Source organism: Poecilia mexicana, unplaced genomic scaffold (assembly GCF_051168715.1).
Source record: "Poecilia mexicana isolate PSO_F unplaced genomic scaffold, ASM5116871v1 scaffold_20, whole genome shotgun sequence".
Classification (NCBI taxonomy): domain Eukaryota; kingdom Metazoa; phylum Chordata; class Actinopteri; order Cyprinodontiformes; family Poeciliidae; genus Poecilia; species Poecilia mexicana.
Window position 1 is genome coordinate 3,832,217 of NW_028263389.1, and position 14,944 is coordinate 3,847,160.

General features: G+C 39.4%; 1 protein-coding gene across 2 annotated transcripts in view; it reads right to left on the bottom strand.

Annotated features, from left to right (window-relative positions):
* Window positions 1-14,352, bottom strand: part of LOC106931385 (partitioning defective 3 homolog) — a 389,759-nt gene extending 375,407 nt beyond the window's left edge. For both annotated transcript variants that reach the window (XM_088001335.1, XM_088001334.1), the window contains exon 1: window positions 13,944-14,352. In XM_088001335.1, the coding sequence (XP_087857461.1) occupies window positions 13,944-14,063 (120 nt within the window). In that variant the 5' untranslated portion in view covers window positions 14,064-14,352. The remainder of the gene's footprint in view (window positions 1-13,943) is intronic.
* Window positions 14,353-14,944: the final 592 nt, after the last annotated feature.

A 14,944-nucleotide genomic window follows, 5' to 3' on the forward strand; every position in this document is an offset into this window, starting at 1 on the left:
CATCTCCTCCTGAACGGAAACCTTAACTAGTTTGCCGGGTAATAACAGATAGGCATATTTTGCATTTGGGCACTTGAAAACTTTCGAAATAGCCGAAAGAAAACACCTCATCCCATCGGCAAAACATTTTATCGAAAAACAAGAGTTTTTTTCAAAATTGCCCTGTTTCCATTAAACAAATTTATTTTAGAAATGTGAAATTGCACAATTATATGGTCAGAGGAAACAACTGGTATGCTGAATTCCATTTACTGTAACTGAGGTTGTGTGAAAAGAGTATGCTGTTGATTTTAAACTGAAAAAATGATAGTTTACATGGTAGCTTTGTGTTATAATAGACTTAATTCTAATTTTAACTGAGTAATTAAATTTACTGATGCATGCTAATATGAACAAACGACATGCATGGGTGTGTTTTGGAGGATGAAAAGAAAACAGGTTTCACAGAGTGAAATACTATGTATTATTTATTCCCTCTCTCTAGTCTGGTATGAGAAGACCCAAGATGCAGTACTAGACCTTTGACTTTGTGTCAAGAACCACTACCTCAGATGACATTGTTATATATCTGTAGCACTTCTAGTATTAGATTATGTTTAATAAAAACAAAGAACTTAATACTGGACCGAGTAACATTATCATCATTAAAAACATACAGGCAGGTGAAAGAAGTACTCCACATGATAGCTGTTAACAGTTTGCTAGCTTTTTGTATGCATGTCAAACTTCATGTCAATAAGTAGAAACAGTTGCTGACTTTAAAATTGTGCTCCACCATTACTAAACTGCAAAGTAATTTGTGTTTGAAGTTAAGAAACCTTCTTGTTAAAACGTGTTAAGCATAAACAATGGGAGGTGTGAAAGCTGCTTTGAAGAATGCACTTGGAAGCTGAAGAGTTTTTCTCCTTCACAACAGCAGAATGAAGCTTAATACCAGCCCTTCCTGCATGAGATCCATCTAATATCATGCTGGCCTTTATTGTCTGGGACATAAGACCTAGTCTTTATACCAACTACTCAACAAAAAGCTAAGCTTTTGTTGGCTTGTTCCACACTTTGATCAACCTACGCATGAATGCATTCTCTATGAGTATACCGGCTTCTTGTTAAGATGATTGGTAAATCTAAATTGTCCTAGGTGTGTCTCTCTATGTTGCCCTGTGATGGCAACCTGTTCAGGGTGTACCCCAGCTCTCACCCAATGAGCCGCAGAGATAAGCACTAGCAACCATGTAAGAACAAGTCTGTGCTGACAATGGATACATGCTTTGAGTGAGCCTGGTTTTAATGTTTCAGATATGGCCACAAGAGGACCACTGTATGGTGTTTTTGGAGTTCAGAAATAATTATTTGTATTTCTTATTATTCTGAAAACCACATTACGTTGAAACTTCTAAAGTGGCAACCAAAAAACAAAAAAAAACACAAAAAAGGAGAGTCTACTACTAATACGATATGTTGTGTTGGTTACAGTGACGGGGATTCCCCTGACTTCTACACTCTACCTACCAAACAACCAGTTTGGTTGAAGGAATTACATGAAACAGTCTTAATGCTAAGCTTTCCTAAAACACCTATTATTCTCCATTGACTACTCTGTCATGACAAATGGGTGTGTGTCCGGTAAATAAGGATGGAAGCACAAGTGTACAGGTGCTGGTCATAAAATTAGAATATTGTGATAAAGTTCATTATTTTCCATAATGTCATGATAAAAATTAAATTGTCATATATTTTAGATTCATTGCACACCAACTGAAATATTTCAGGTCTTTTATTGTTTTAATTTTGATGATTTTGGCAAACAGCTCATGAAAACCCAAAATCCCTGTCTCAAAAAATTAGAATATTATGAAAAGGTTCTCTGAACGAGCAATAAAAATAATCATCTGAATCAACAAAGTAACTCTAAACACCTGAAAAAGATTCCTGAGGCCTTTAAAAACTCCCAGCCTGGTTCATTACTCAAAACCGCAATCATGGGTCAGATTGCTGACCTGACTGCTGTCCAGAAGGCCATCACTGACATCCTCAAGCAAGAGGGTGAGAAACGGAAAGAAATTTCTGAACGAATCGGCTGTTTGCAGAGTGTTATATCAAGGCACCTCAGTGGGAAGTCAGTAGGAAGGAAAAAGTGTGGCAGAAAACGCTACACAACGAGAAGAGGTGACCGGACCCTGAGGAAGATTGTGGAGAAGGGCCGATTCCAGACCAAATTAAATTTTCATCTCCATAAAACTTTTCAGCAGATGGAAGCATGAAGTGCTCCAAAATCTTCTGATAGCTGCTGCATTGATCCTGCCCTTGATAAAACCCAGTGGACCAACACCAGCAGCTGACATGGCACCCAGACCATCACTGACTGTGGGTACTTGACACTGGACTTCTGGCATTTTGGCATTTCCTTCTCCCCAGTCTTCCTCCAGAGTCTGGCACTTTGATTTCCAAATAACATGCAAAGTTTGCTTTCATCCGAAAAAAGTACTTTGGACCACTGAACAACAGTGGTCCAAAGTGCTGCTTCTCTGTAGCCAGGTCAGGCGCTTCTGCCGCTGTTTCTGGTTCAAAAGTGGCTTGACCTTTGACCTGGGGAATGCGGCACCTGTAGCCCATTTCCTGCACACGCCTGTGCACAGTGGCTCTGGATGTTTCTACTCCAGACTCAGTCCACTGCTTCCCCCAAGGTCTGGAATTGGCCCTTCTCCACAATCTTCCTCAGGGTCCGGTCACCTCTTCTCATTGTGTAGCGTTTTCTGCCACACTTTTTCCTTCCTACTGACTTCCCACTGAGGTGCCTTGATATAACACTCTGCAAACAGCCGATTCGTTCAGAAATTTCTTTCTGTTTCTCACCCTCTTGCTTGAGGATGTCAGTGATGGCCTTCTGGACAGCAGTCAGGTCAGCAGTCTGACCCATGATTGCGGTTTTGAGTAATGAACCAGGCTGGGAGTTTTTAAAGACCTCAGGAATCTTTTTCAGGTGTTTAGAGTTACTTTGTTGATTCAGATGATTATTTTTATTGCTCGTTCAGAGAACCTTTTCATAATATTCTAATTTTTTGAGACAGGGATTTTGGGTTTTCAAGAGCTGTTTGCCAAAATCATCAAAATTAAAACAATAAAAGACCTGAAATATTTCAGTTGGTGTGCAATGAATCTAAAATATATGACAATTTAATTTTTATCATGACATTATGGAAAATAATGAACTTTATCACAATATTCTAATTTTATGACCAGCACCTGTATATTGAAATAATAACAACAAAAAGTAGTTGGGGAGGTATTGGTGGATTGACAGAGTATTAGAGTGCAGGGCATTAAAGTCTATTCTCACAGGATTTTATGAACAGACGAGCATACAGATCAGAAAGGCAAGCTGATCGTTTCAAGGTATAGTGTCTTCTAGTCAAATGCTTTAGGGCTGGAGTCATTGACCTGAACTTTTATTGATTCTTACTTTAGAACCAATAACCATATATTCTCTTTGATGATAAAGCAGTCTTCTAATGATGTGATGAGGAAAGGCAGTCATTCTACCCCTGAGTGTGCTGTAATCCAAGCTGCTCTGTTGCATCCAGAGGCAAACTGGCCAGCTGTCCCAACCATGTGCTCCAAAGCAGACCTGCCTCAGATTGTTTTTGTCCACCAAAGAAAAATCCAATTCCTTTGAAAGACTCTACAAATGAAAAATAAGATGTGATCAAGATTGTTGTCAAGTAGCCCTGATTCTTTAGATTTTGTTATGTTAAGACGAGATAGGAAGTAGCTGCGGCTCCATGTCTGGTTTTACTTTGACTGTTTTGAACCAATATTTAGAGGCTATAATTTATTTCTATGCACCTTTTCAAAAATATTTTCTTCTTCTTCTGTTGTTCCTATAGTTTGGTTACCTTACAACATAATTCCTGCCTAATATTTGCTCCTCATTGAACTCAAACAATCAAAACAGACCCTTACCTTTTGGTTAATTTTTTTTTAATTTTTATTGTTTTGTACCTCCATTTCTTTTAATACAGTCAAATAATTGCACGGTGAGATATGTGTGGATCTGATGAACATGGAAAAAGGTTATAATTCAGAATAATCTTAATTAATGATTTGTCCAAGATTTATGATTAGAAGTCATATGTGTCACTGTAGGGCCAAAAAGATATAGATTGAAATAGCTGTCTTGGTTTTGTTGTAGGCTGCATATTGGGGATTCTACTTATCCATTATGCTGTAGTTCAACAATGATGTTTAAGTCTACATGTTTAGGGCCATTACTGAAAGAGGCACCCACACTCCAGTCTCAAAACTTTTGCAGCCCCTAACAAGGTCTCTGCTGGGAATGTCCTATCTTTAGCTCCATCAATCTGACCATCACCTCTGACCCCTCTCCCTGCCCCTAGTAAAAAAACAACTCCACTGCATGATGCTACTACTACCTCCATGTTTCATAAGTTGCTCTCAGAAGCCACCTGTGTGCAAGTTACTCCATTTTCTGAAGAGAAAATATTTGGATGTTGTGTTGGTTGACTGCATAAAATCTGGATGAAATTCATTGAAGTTTGTACTCATAACATGACAAACCAGAGAAGCTTTTGCAGAACACTGTAATCATGCTTAGAGGAAAGTATTTGTCTACAGAACAAAACATACACCAGCATTAGCTCAATTATCTTAAATCAAATGAAAGAAACAAGTCTTCTGCTGTACGATAGCCTTTAATCTACATCCATTACTTTTCAACCCACTTTGAGGCATGTCTTCTTTAAACAGAGGGTGGAGAGACCTCAACTGATGACATTGTAAAATTATGAGGTCTAAAAAAGTAGAACAATTATTTTATTATTTTACCTCTCTGTTCTTTGTGCTTGCTCCATCAGCAAAGAAGAAACACACATTAAATTAGACAATTTACCTCTTTCCCCAAGGGCTCTTTCTGTCCAGAGGCCTGAGCGTGTTTTGTTATTTCTATTTTTTTTTTTCCGTTTGAGAAATTGAATTCTGGGTAAAAAGAAACGTTCGCCCAACACCTTTTACTGCCGTGTTTAGCTCCTTTGTTCTGGAACCATGCTCCACTGCTTCTTTTGCAAACACAACTCTTGACAGTGCAGCAACAGCTAACACATTTAATCAATTGAAATGAATTGCCTCATATGTTTGCAACTACTTATTTCTTAGTCACAATACGAGGCGGGATTAGAGCCACGGTAAAAGGTCTGGGAAAGACGGCAGTGAGCCAACATTACATCATCACCTTTGTCCTTGATATAAGCGTTTGGAAAAGCTGTGGCAGAAAGGCACGAGAGGAGAGGATGATGTTGTTTTAGCAAAGAAAAATCTGGTGCTAAAAGTTAATATAAAAGACTTTAACACCTGCAGAGGCCAGTCTTCCCTCCGTTCTCTTCATATGGAGATTTGTATCTTAAATGGTCCTGACCAGCTTCAAAAACCTAACCCTTCCTACCCCCCCCCATGTTACCCGAACTTATCCAAGTATCCAGTCGTTGTTAAGCCACTTGATTTGGTTTGATTGCTCCTTTTTAAATCTCTCACTGATAGTTTGAAAGCTAGGAAAGGAGAATTATTAGTGAAAAATTTTAAATGAGGTGAGAAAAACATGAAATAAGACACTAAATGCCAAATAGCAAGCTTATTCTTGGGGTTCTAACATCTCCTTACAATATAATACTGGAAATGTTTGGAGCATTTCACAAATTTCAGTCTTGTATAAGGGTTTGAACTTCCTAGGGCCTACTAATGCTAATAATGCTAGTGGTGCTAATCGCTAGCATGTTAGCAATGCTAAAGACAGTTTAAGATGTCAGCTCACTGAAGTTGTTTTGATTTTGTTTTAAATTAGCAAATTCTCAGTTTCAAGATATTCCTGTCTTATACACAAGATGATGTCATCTCTGCTCGTATGAATAATTAACAGGAAGGCGGCAAGTACTACAGTGCTGCTAACTGTAGTACTTAAAGAAAAACTTGGAAAAAATTGGTACCAGCATGTCATATATATACAAAAAAATAAAACAGAGGTGGCAATTCCTATTTTTCTTGGTCATTTGAAAAAATTAACGGGGGGTCAAAACTGAGTTGTGTGTTTCCTATCACAGTTTTCAAATCTGTCAAAACGTATGCCACACAGCATGTAAAAACATGTAAAAAACATTCCAGTCTTCAGGCAAACTGATATAACTGGTTCTCAGATAATATTATATGCTCTCTGTGCACTTTTCACTTTTGGTATTCAGAGGATGGAAACAGACAAAGATCTGGTCAGATAAAAAATAAACAAAGCTTGGAATACACAGAGTAAATACCACAGAGAAACTGATGTAAATTTTGCAAACCACAACTAATAACACGTTCGTCAGCTTCATTTTCATTCCACGTGTCTAAAAAAAATGCAACTTATGCTTGGTGAAGATGAAAGTGGTAGGTCAAATATCTTCATACCAATAAGACTTTGCCTGACGTAACATGATTCAGAAACTTTTTCCTCTTGACAAAAAAAAGTTGAACTGGTACATACTGGAGTATTTTACTATCTTAAATAAACAGGAAGTTCAAAACTTCCATTCTTTGTCTATTAAGTCCTTTCCCAACTTAAACATACCATTAAAGATACGTGAGATTTCATGCAGTGCATTTTGTTCTATATTTCTGTTTTAATTGTGTTTTCTTAGAATTAGCCAATAAGTTAAGATATGGAAAAGAAATGAGACTTCTGTTGGTATGAAAGGCAGATTTAGTTGTCCACAGATTTCAGGTCTGGGATTCCTGAGCGGCACTTTGAAAACCTTAAAAGAACGCCGCATTACCTCCACCAGACAATCCCTAAGGAACAGATGACAAGATACGTTTAGTATGCAAAACGTAAGAATTTACAGTCAACATGTATTGTAACCTCAAGTTGAAATAGTTTGGCATGAAAATGATGTTTTGCTATTCAGCTCCAAGGGCACTGAAAGCAAACAGCAAAAACCAAACAGAAACCCAAGAATCTGAGAAACTACACCACCATGCAAAACAGATCCTGACCCTGAACATTCTCACCGCTGGTTAGACAGGGCATAGCAGGAAAACCAATCCTTGGCATGCCCATGGCATACCCAGACTCTAGCAGTCACCACTGTGGTACTTTGCCTACTTTTTCTGCTCAGTCGTTTTCCCAATTTTGCTCCCTGTGCTCTTTGCAGACCCTCCTACAATCGGCATACAAATGTGTACATCAACACCTGTGTTTGCGCCTGAAATCCTTGCACCTGGGTGGGGAAGAGTTTGGATTACACAAGGTTCACGGAGACTGAAGTCAAAGTCTGCGATGCCATTCACATCAGCAGGGAACGTTTGCCAGACTGTTGTTTAATCAGTCTTCCCTGTGGGTTTCAGCATGGTGAAACAGCTTAGTAGCTCTGGTGGTGGTATTGTGATGTTATGAGCCCGCTTTTCCAAAAGCAGGGACATGAAAGCTTGTGAGTACGGATGCACCGATATGAAAATTTGGGTCAATATCAATATCCAATCTGATTGAGAAATTTGGGCAAAGCTTGAAAATTGATGCTCTCGATCCAATTGGAGTTTGAGCTGTTTTGAAAAGAAGAATGTGTAAAAAAAATATCATTCAGAATAAAAAAGCACACCACACTTTTCAGATTTCTATTTGTAAAAGATTTTGTTTCATTTTCCTTTCCCTTGACAATAACGTGTTACTTTGTGTGGCTTGTTACATAATCCCCAACAAAATGAATGACGTTTGTGATTGTCCATATTTCAGCTTTCAGTTCTCCATCAGGAATGTAATAACATGGAAAATTGTATGTCAGGACAGATCTGAGTTCATTTTTTTTCTGACTGTAGCATTACCAGACTTGCATACAAATTAGTTTAAAAAATTGATCTAACTGATGAATTTCAAGTCACCAGAGTTTCTAACTACAAACATGACCAAACAAGCAATTTACAAGCCTCCTCATAATTGCAGGCTGTCACCAGAGTGATTCCCTTTCTCAGTGTTTACATTCGCTGCACGGTATCTTTGATTATAGCACCAACAGCCAGTTTTTCAAAAGCATGTTTAGTTCAAAATGGATGTGATCAGCTCAATCGTTCACTTAGATCTTCAGTAATAGTGAAGTAGGGCTTTGCATATTTGAGGCGCTTTAAATCTCTTCTGGATGGCTGGGCTAACTGAAACCCATGACTTGTGGAGCAGCAGGAGTGATGTTCTACGTGGGGATTGGTACTGGACTGCTCCCTGAAACAAAATGAGTACGAAACGAGAAGTGTAATGCTGTGATCTACAGAGGGTGACGATGTTCATGCAGCCTCTTCTTCTAGTCATTTGGCTTCCTTTGAGGTTAGAAATTTTACTTTAGCTTGGTCGTTGCATTTACTAGCTAGCACTTATCACTAGTCTTTATCCAATATAGCTTTCTCCAACATGTAAAATCCCTATCCTCCACCTGAATTGTTTCCCCCATTCATGCTGCAGCTACAGTCTGTTACATAACATCTAAGTGAAGTGAGCTAATGAGGACTGACAACTCTTTTAAGGCACTTCTCACATTCTAACTGGTGGCCTTTTCTGCACAGGATCACCAGGATGGGTCCATGACAGGTCTATACCTGAGGATTTCAGGATTAAAAACTGAACTTTAGACTCCGTCTTGTCTGCAGTAAAACCAAATCCCAGAAGTGTTTCTTTCAATATGTTTGTTTGTTTGGAGTAGTTGGAGGGGAAATCTAACCTAGCTACTCAACAAAAGAGACAACAGAGGTGTGTTTAAATAGACTTGGAAAATAGTGATGTGCATTTAGCTAAATTAAAAAATACCCCATAACAAGCTTCACACAAAAGAGACAGACAAAAACAAAAGAGGTATGTTTAGCTAGATGTGGAAAATAATGTTGTTCATTTAGCTAAATGAAAATTTAACCACTAGCTTCACACTTACGGCACACAGAGGTTGCTATCTTCTCAAAGGAAACAAATAAATACTCTTCCTGCAGAGAAAGTTTTTGGCTCTGATTGGTTCATTCTTCTGGCTTAACTCCAAGTAATTTCTAACTTGTGTGCAATGTCACTTTAAATACACAGACAAACTTGCTGGGTGCTGTTGCAACACCCCTGGAGCTCAAAGTGTTGCTCAGGACTGCCATGAGAACAACAACACAGTATTCCAAACCGAAACATGGGAAAATGTGTGGACTCGAAGCTGGAGTGCCTTGCAAAAGCGTGCACGCTTCTCAAACCTGACGGATTAGCACAGAGTGGTTTTCAATTTGCATAGAAAATTCTGGAAAGTGTGATGAGCATTTTAATATGATACTGCTAAGTAAAATCCAGTGCAACCAAATGTTTTCAGAACCATTTGGTTGCATGAAAAACACCTTTTTCATGCAAAATTGCTGAATGGTGTGAAAGACTCAATTGACCGATCTTTAAAAAACTAGATATATAGAGATTCAAATTTTTACCAATATCATTTTTTTTGTCTGAAAAGTCACTAAATATTCTGAAGGAGTTGCTAAATTGGCAACAGTGACGTGACTATTGTGAACCTGGTAAACCAACCTGTCTGTCAATCCCCTCCTATGGCAGAGCCAAAAGGGGAAACTGATTGATTTTCAGACCTTTGCAGATGTAGTTAAGATTGGTGGTTTCACTTATAAGTATTGGCCAATCACCAATCTCCAATCTTCCAAATCCAGGTCGATTTATTGATGCACCCCTCTAATCTATAAACTTCTTATTGCATGACGGATGATGTGATGTGCATCTTTATGATCTATAACAAATCACTGGCTTAAAGGATGAAGCTTCCCTTAAATTTCTGGCTCAAAGGACACATGTTCTTCACATGCAGATAATGTAGCTGCTTAAATGAAACACTAGTATGGAAATAGGCAACTTACAGTCTTGATTTATAATCTTGTTCCAATAAGAAAATTCTCCATTTGTATATCCTAACAGTCTGGCTGTGTTGTGACATGTCATCAAGTCTGTATTTAGGGAATCTGGGGGGAGTAAAAAAGGCCAATTATGTGCTTTAAGGCTTTATCGTACATTTAGCCTCAGCAACTGTGGGAAAAGCAGAGGATGAATAACCACCCTGAAATGCAGCTTTTCGAAGAATTAGAAGCTCAGTGTCGGACCACAAACCATGGATGGGGTGAGTGAACATCTGCATACTCTTTTGTTATTTACCGCACAGCGTCCATTAGGGGACTCTAGTTTCAAGATGACGAGTTGCGATCTGTAGCTGCCAATCACATCTTCTTATTGCTTCTGCTTTTTGAGGAGAAAAGCAGTATAGACAAAAGCTCTGAGAGCAGAAAGCAACATAAGAGACTGAGCAGCTCTAATCTTCCTTGATTGTGCAGATTGTACACCAGATTGGAGCTGAAGGTAATAGCGCTTGAAAGGGCGACCGATGCCTCTTTTTTGCTCCCCACAGAGGTTGTGACAAAAGCATCAAGAGTCCCTGGGGAAGCATCAGCACAGGATGTACAATGACTGAGCTCAGCTGCTGCAATCAAATACAAAGTGGATGGTAAGCCTATTATGACTGATATTCAATCTAAGCAACAAATATAGAATGAGAAGAAGAAGAAGAAGCAGCATTGGTGATAGTTTGTGGACTATGTTTAACCAAGGAAACAATTCAAAGATGTCTCCAATGTCCAACAGGACTTTCGGTTGTGTCACGGTAGTCTGTTTCATCCTCTGTGTATTATTAATTCCTCTTCGTGTTTCCGTCACCTCGTTTTTTGATTGGTTACACGTCACATTCAACAGGCTGCGTTGTTGAATATCCTTGGGGGATGCCAGTCACCCTCCAATATTGGGCCATGACAATTCAACGTGTTGAATATCCCCAATTTTAGATTGGAGTGGTCACCACGTCTTTCCACACAATGCAGGAATATCGCTTAAAATTATCTTTAGAGCCATCCCAGCCATTCTTAAGATTTCTGGAATGGAAAGATCTGAATAAATATTGGTTTTTAAAATCTTCCTGTGTGAACTAGGCATTAAGTCTTTGGCAGCATCCAACAGGTTTCCTCCAAAAACTGCCCTGTATTTACCTCTATCTGTCTTCCCATTGTCTTCTCTTTCAAAAATAAGCATCCACAGAGCATGATCTAGAGTACTTCCATGTTTCACCATGGAAATTGTGTTTTTAGACTGATGTGTAGTGGTATTTTCCCACTACATCTGGAGTTTTGCATGCAAGACTTCAACAGTGTTCTCATCTGACCAGAGTATCTTTCTTGCACATGTTTGCAATGTCCTCCTACGTGGTTTGTGGCTAAGTTTAAATTGGATTGATGCACTGAACTGGTGCATTTAGTGGCAGTGCAAAGGAAGCTGAATGTAAATGCATATCTTATTTTTAAGGATATTTGAAGACAAGGGATCATTTTCCTTACTGTTATTTACATTACTGTTATAGTCTATCTGTCATAGGATATCCCAATAAAATACATTGAAGTCTGTGATTGGACAGCAATCAAGTGCAAAAAAATTAAAAAAAAAAGTTTGACGGGTGCGAAATCTTCTGCAAGGCATTGTAAGTGGATTCAAACGGAGTACACATCAGACATCTGAGACAAAAATGTGTACTGCTATTGAATGTGAAGTCTTTTTACAGTCCGTCACGTTTTCCAGAAGCATCTCTTCAGAGAGGGGTTTGAAATCTGAGACCCTACACTCCGGGAAAGACATTTTTTTTTCACTTTCTCTAAGGTCTCAGCTTATTGTGTCAAACCATAGAAAACACTGAGCAATACTTTCCCATCACAAGATGTCAGAAGAGACTGCATCGAAAGAAACCCACTGCAATTCTATAGATGACGAGCAAGACGTCAGCAGCTGTAAACCTATGAAACTCGGAGAGATTACATATTTTGTGTGGTATGAAAGGCCTTGTCTTACACAAGCAAAGCCAAGCATTTTCCAAGGGGAAACTACACCGGATCTTTTCAAATACATGGCTGCATGGATCAATGGATGAGTCGCCTGCATTCTGCTGAGGTGAGGAAAGCCATGAAGCTCTGGTAAGAAGAGGAGGGAGACGTCTGCATGGTTACCGGTGTAGATCTAGGGAGGAAATGCTCCTCAGGATGACCAATAACGCTGATCAGATTAATAGTTGTTTCACTGTAAAGCTGACGGGCTTTCTCAGGAGACCAGCAACAGTTCTGGTGCCCCTTCTTTTGACTATAACCCCAATCTTTAGCTCCCTCCACAGACCAGACATAAGTCAGGGCTCCAAAACATTAATATTACTTCCAGCATGAAGAAACATGTTGGAAAAATTGGAATATTACTTATCAAAGTTTTTCATGGCAACAGCCAGATTTTAATCTTTTCACCAACAAAAAAAAGAAAAATGGTTTGTGTCATTTCTAATTTAGATACATATCCAATAGCTTTGAAAGCGTCTGCAGACTGAATAGTCATGACTTGTTTAATCTGACTTTTCGTCATTGACGTGAGACATCTGTTATTACTATCGTAGACATTACGCTGCTGTGTTGTGTCAGCGTCCTTTTTCTGCGCATGCGGGTCACTTTGGGTCGTAAAACCGTTCATGGAGAAGTTTTAATGTTATCGCATTTACCATAGTTAATAGTATGAATGTCCACGCAAAAAAAATTGGATTTCAGCAAAAAATTGTAAATGTCAAGACCTAATGTGTGAATGTAACTATACACTGATCAAATTCAGTCAGGCGTCTGAAAACTTCAATTAAGGTCTGTCCAGGTACAAACATCATGAGAAAAGCTGCAGTCCTGTCTCTCAGGACAACTCAGTCTTTTCCGTACCCACAACTGATGACGATTTCTTTTTGATCTCTTGTGCCTTCCCCTAACAGAGTCACAACTTGGGCAAAGAGCCATCTCACCTTCAGCAAATAGTAATAATAAATAAATAAATAAATAGATGCCAGAGAAGGTTTTGGAATTTGGCCTACCTGTTGAGTTCTACAGACACTAACCTACTAAGATTTTTGATCAAACCTACAGAAAAAGACTAATTGGGCAACTACGAGTTGTTTGGCAATGGTTTTAAATAAAGGAAATCAGGCCATGTTCTACAGTTTTGCTTAAACCAAGCCAAAGTAATCATGCCAGAAGAATCTCAAACATGTCTAATTAGAAATTTGAGAGAGGTAGACCCCCCTCTGACGTGACTCCAATGATAATAGAACCAATTGGCAAAGTGCTGTCACACACCATGGTAACAGTACCAAGCAGGAATTCTTTTATTTGTCTTTTACTGGGGTTTAGAGCGAAGCCACAAGAAAACAACAAAGCTATCACATTAAACTTGATCACATTGAACTTTTTTTTTTCTAAACCGTGTAAACCCAGGGCCCAAAGAGAGAATGTCAGAGTGGATTATGCAGCATGCAGATCCTGGATGCTCCTGAGCAGACGATATGGAAATTAGTTATTGCCTAATTCACCTGATCTCCCTGAGCAACCCTCCTTGTGTAATTACACACAAATACCCGCAGTCACACAGCGCGGGTCTTCCCCCCACCCAGTTGGAAATCCTGCTCACTCTGAATTTATTGCATAATTTCTTACTTTGTTGCTTCAACTTTCTCATGGGAAAAAACTAAAAGTTTAAATCAGACATTCACGTGTCGGAGAAGTTTGAGTATTATTTTAGAGTCATTTAGCTGTCATTGCTAGTTTTGTCAAAAAAAATTTGGGTTGGAAGGGGAAGTTCTCCAGGAGGGACCCCTGGGGGTCTCAACTCGTTCCCGAGGGAAAAAGAAAAAAGAAAGCGCCATGTTGAGGCTCCCCGGTGTGAATCCAGTGCACCGCTCCAGGAACTCGCAAAGCAGACGTTACAAAATCACTTCCACGGAGGAGAGAGAGAGTGTGCGTGTAAGAGAGAGAGAAATGAGAAAAAGGCGGGGGAGACCTACCTTTGCAATGGCCTTTTTATACCTCATGGCTGCTTGTTCGATAAGGTTTTGCACTTTAACGTTCCCATCTCCACACGGAACGACCACGCGCGTCCTCCCGAAACACACCGTCACTTTCATGTCTCCCCCGCTGCTGTTAATCCCAAAGAGGAAAAAGCCGCGTCCGAACGACGACAACAACCATCCCGTGTGTGTGTGCAAGCGAGTGGAAATGGGTGAAGGTGAAACAAGTAAAATCCCCCGAGAGAAAAATCGCTCTTCGCTGTGCTGCCGAGTCCTCAGAGGAGAAGCGGGCAGAAGCTCCACGCGCAGGATCCCAGCGGCGGGGCTGGGTGGCGTCCTCCCTCGTGCCGCGCTAACTGACTCACTTCACTTGCTTGAAAGTTCCCAACTAAAAAGCCTTTCCCGACTCCGAGTGCACAGCTGACAACTGACACTACGTGAGAGCCACATGTTCGAGCAGGCACGAAGAATGTACTTCAAGAGCGCTCTGAGGCCAGGCAGAGCCATCCGTCTATGAAATCCCACTTTTACACTTCTACTTTTAGCTTGGAGTCTGTTGTTTTTAATGATTGAAAGTGTTACATACCAAACTTTTTTCTTTTGTCAAAAATGTTTGGTATTATAACTGTAATGCACTTTGGAGTCTTATTTCTTGCAAACATCTGACGCAGTACAATTCATCTTTTCAAGGACTACACTTTTTTTTTTCTTTCAACCTGACTTGGGTTTCAAATATAAGTCAAACTGAGTTCAGTTCAGTTCAAGACATGTAAAGACGGCTAAATAAAAATGTAAGTGCAGGGATTCTGGTTAGGTGAGATGAAATAGAGGCAGTCAGATCGATCCAAAATAACGATAATATTGATACTAAGTCAGTATAGGATCAATATTAGCGTGGTAAGATTGATACTTTGGGTTTTTTCCAGTTTCTGTTGATCGTATTAATATGTTATTATAAAGTATTTTGTACACCTTGAGGACAAAAGTTTGATGATACA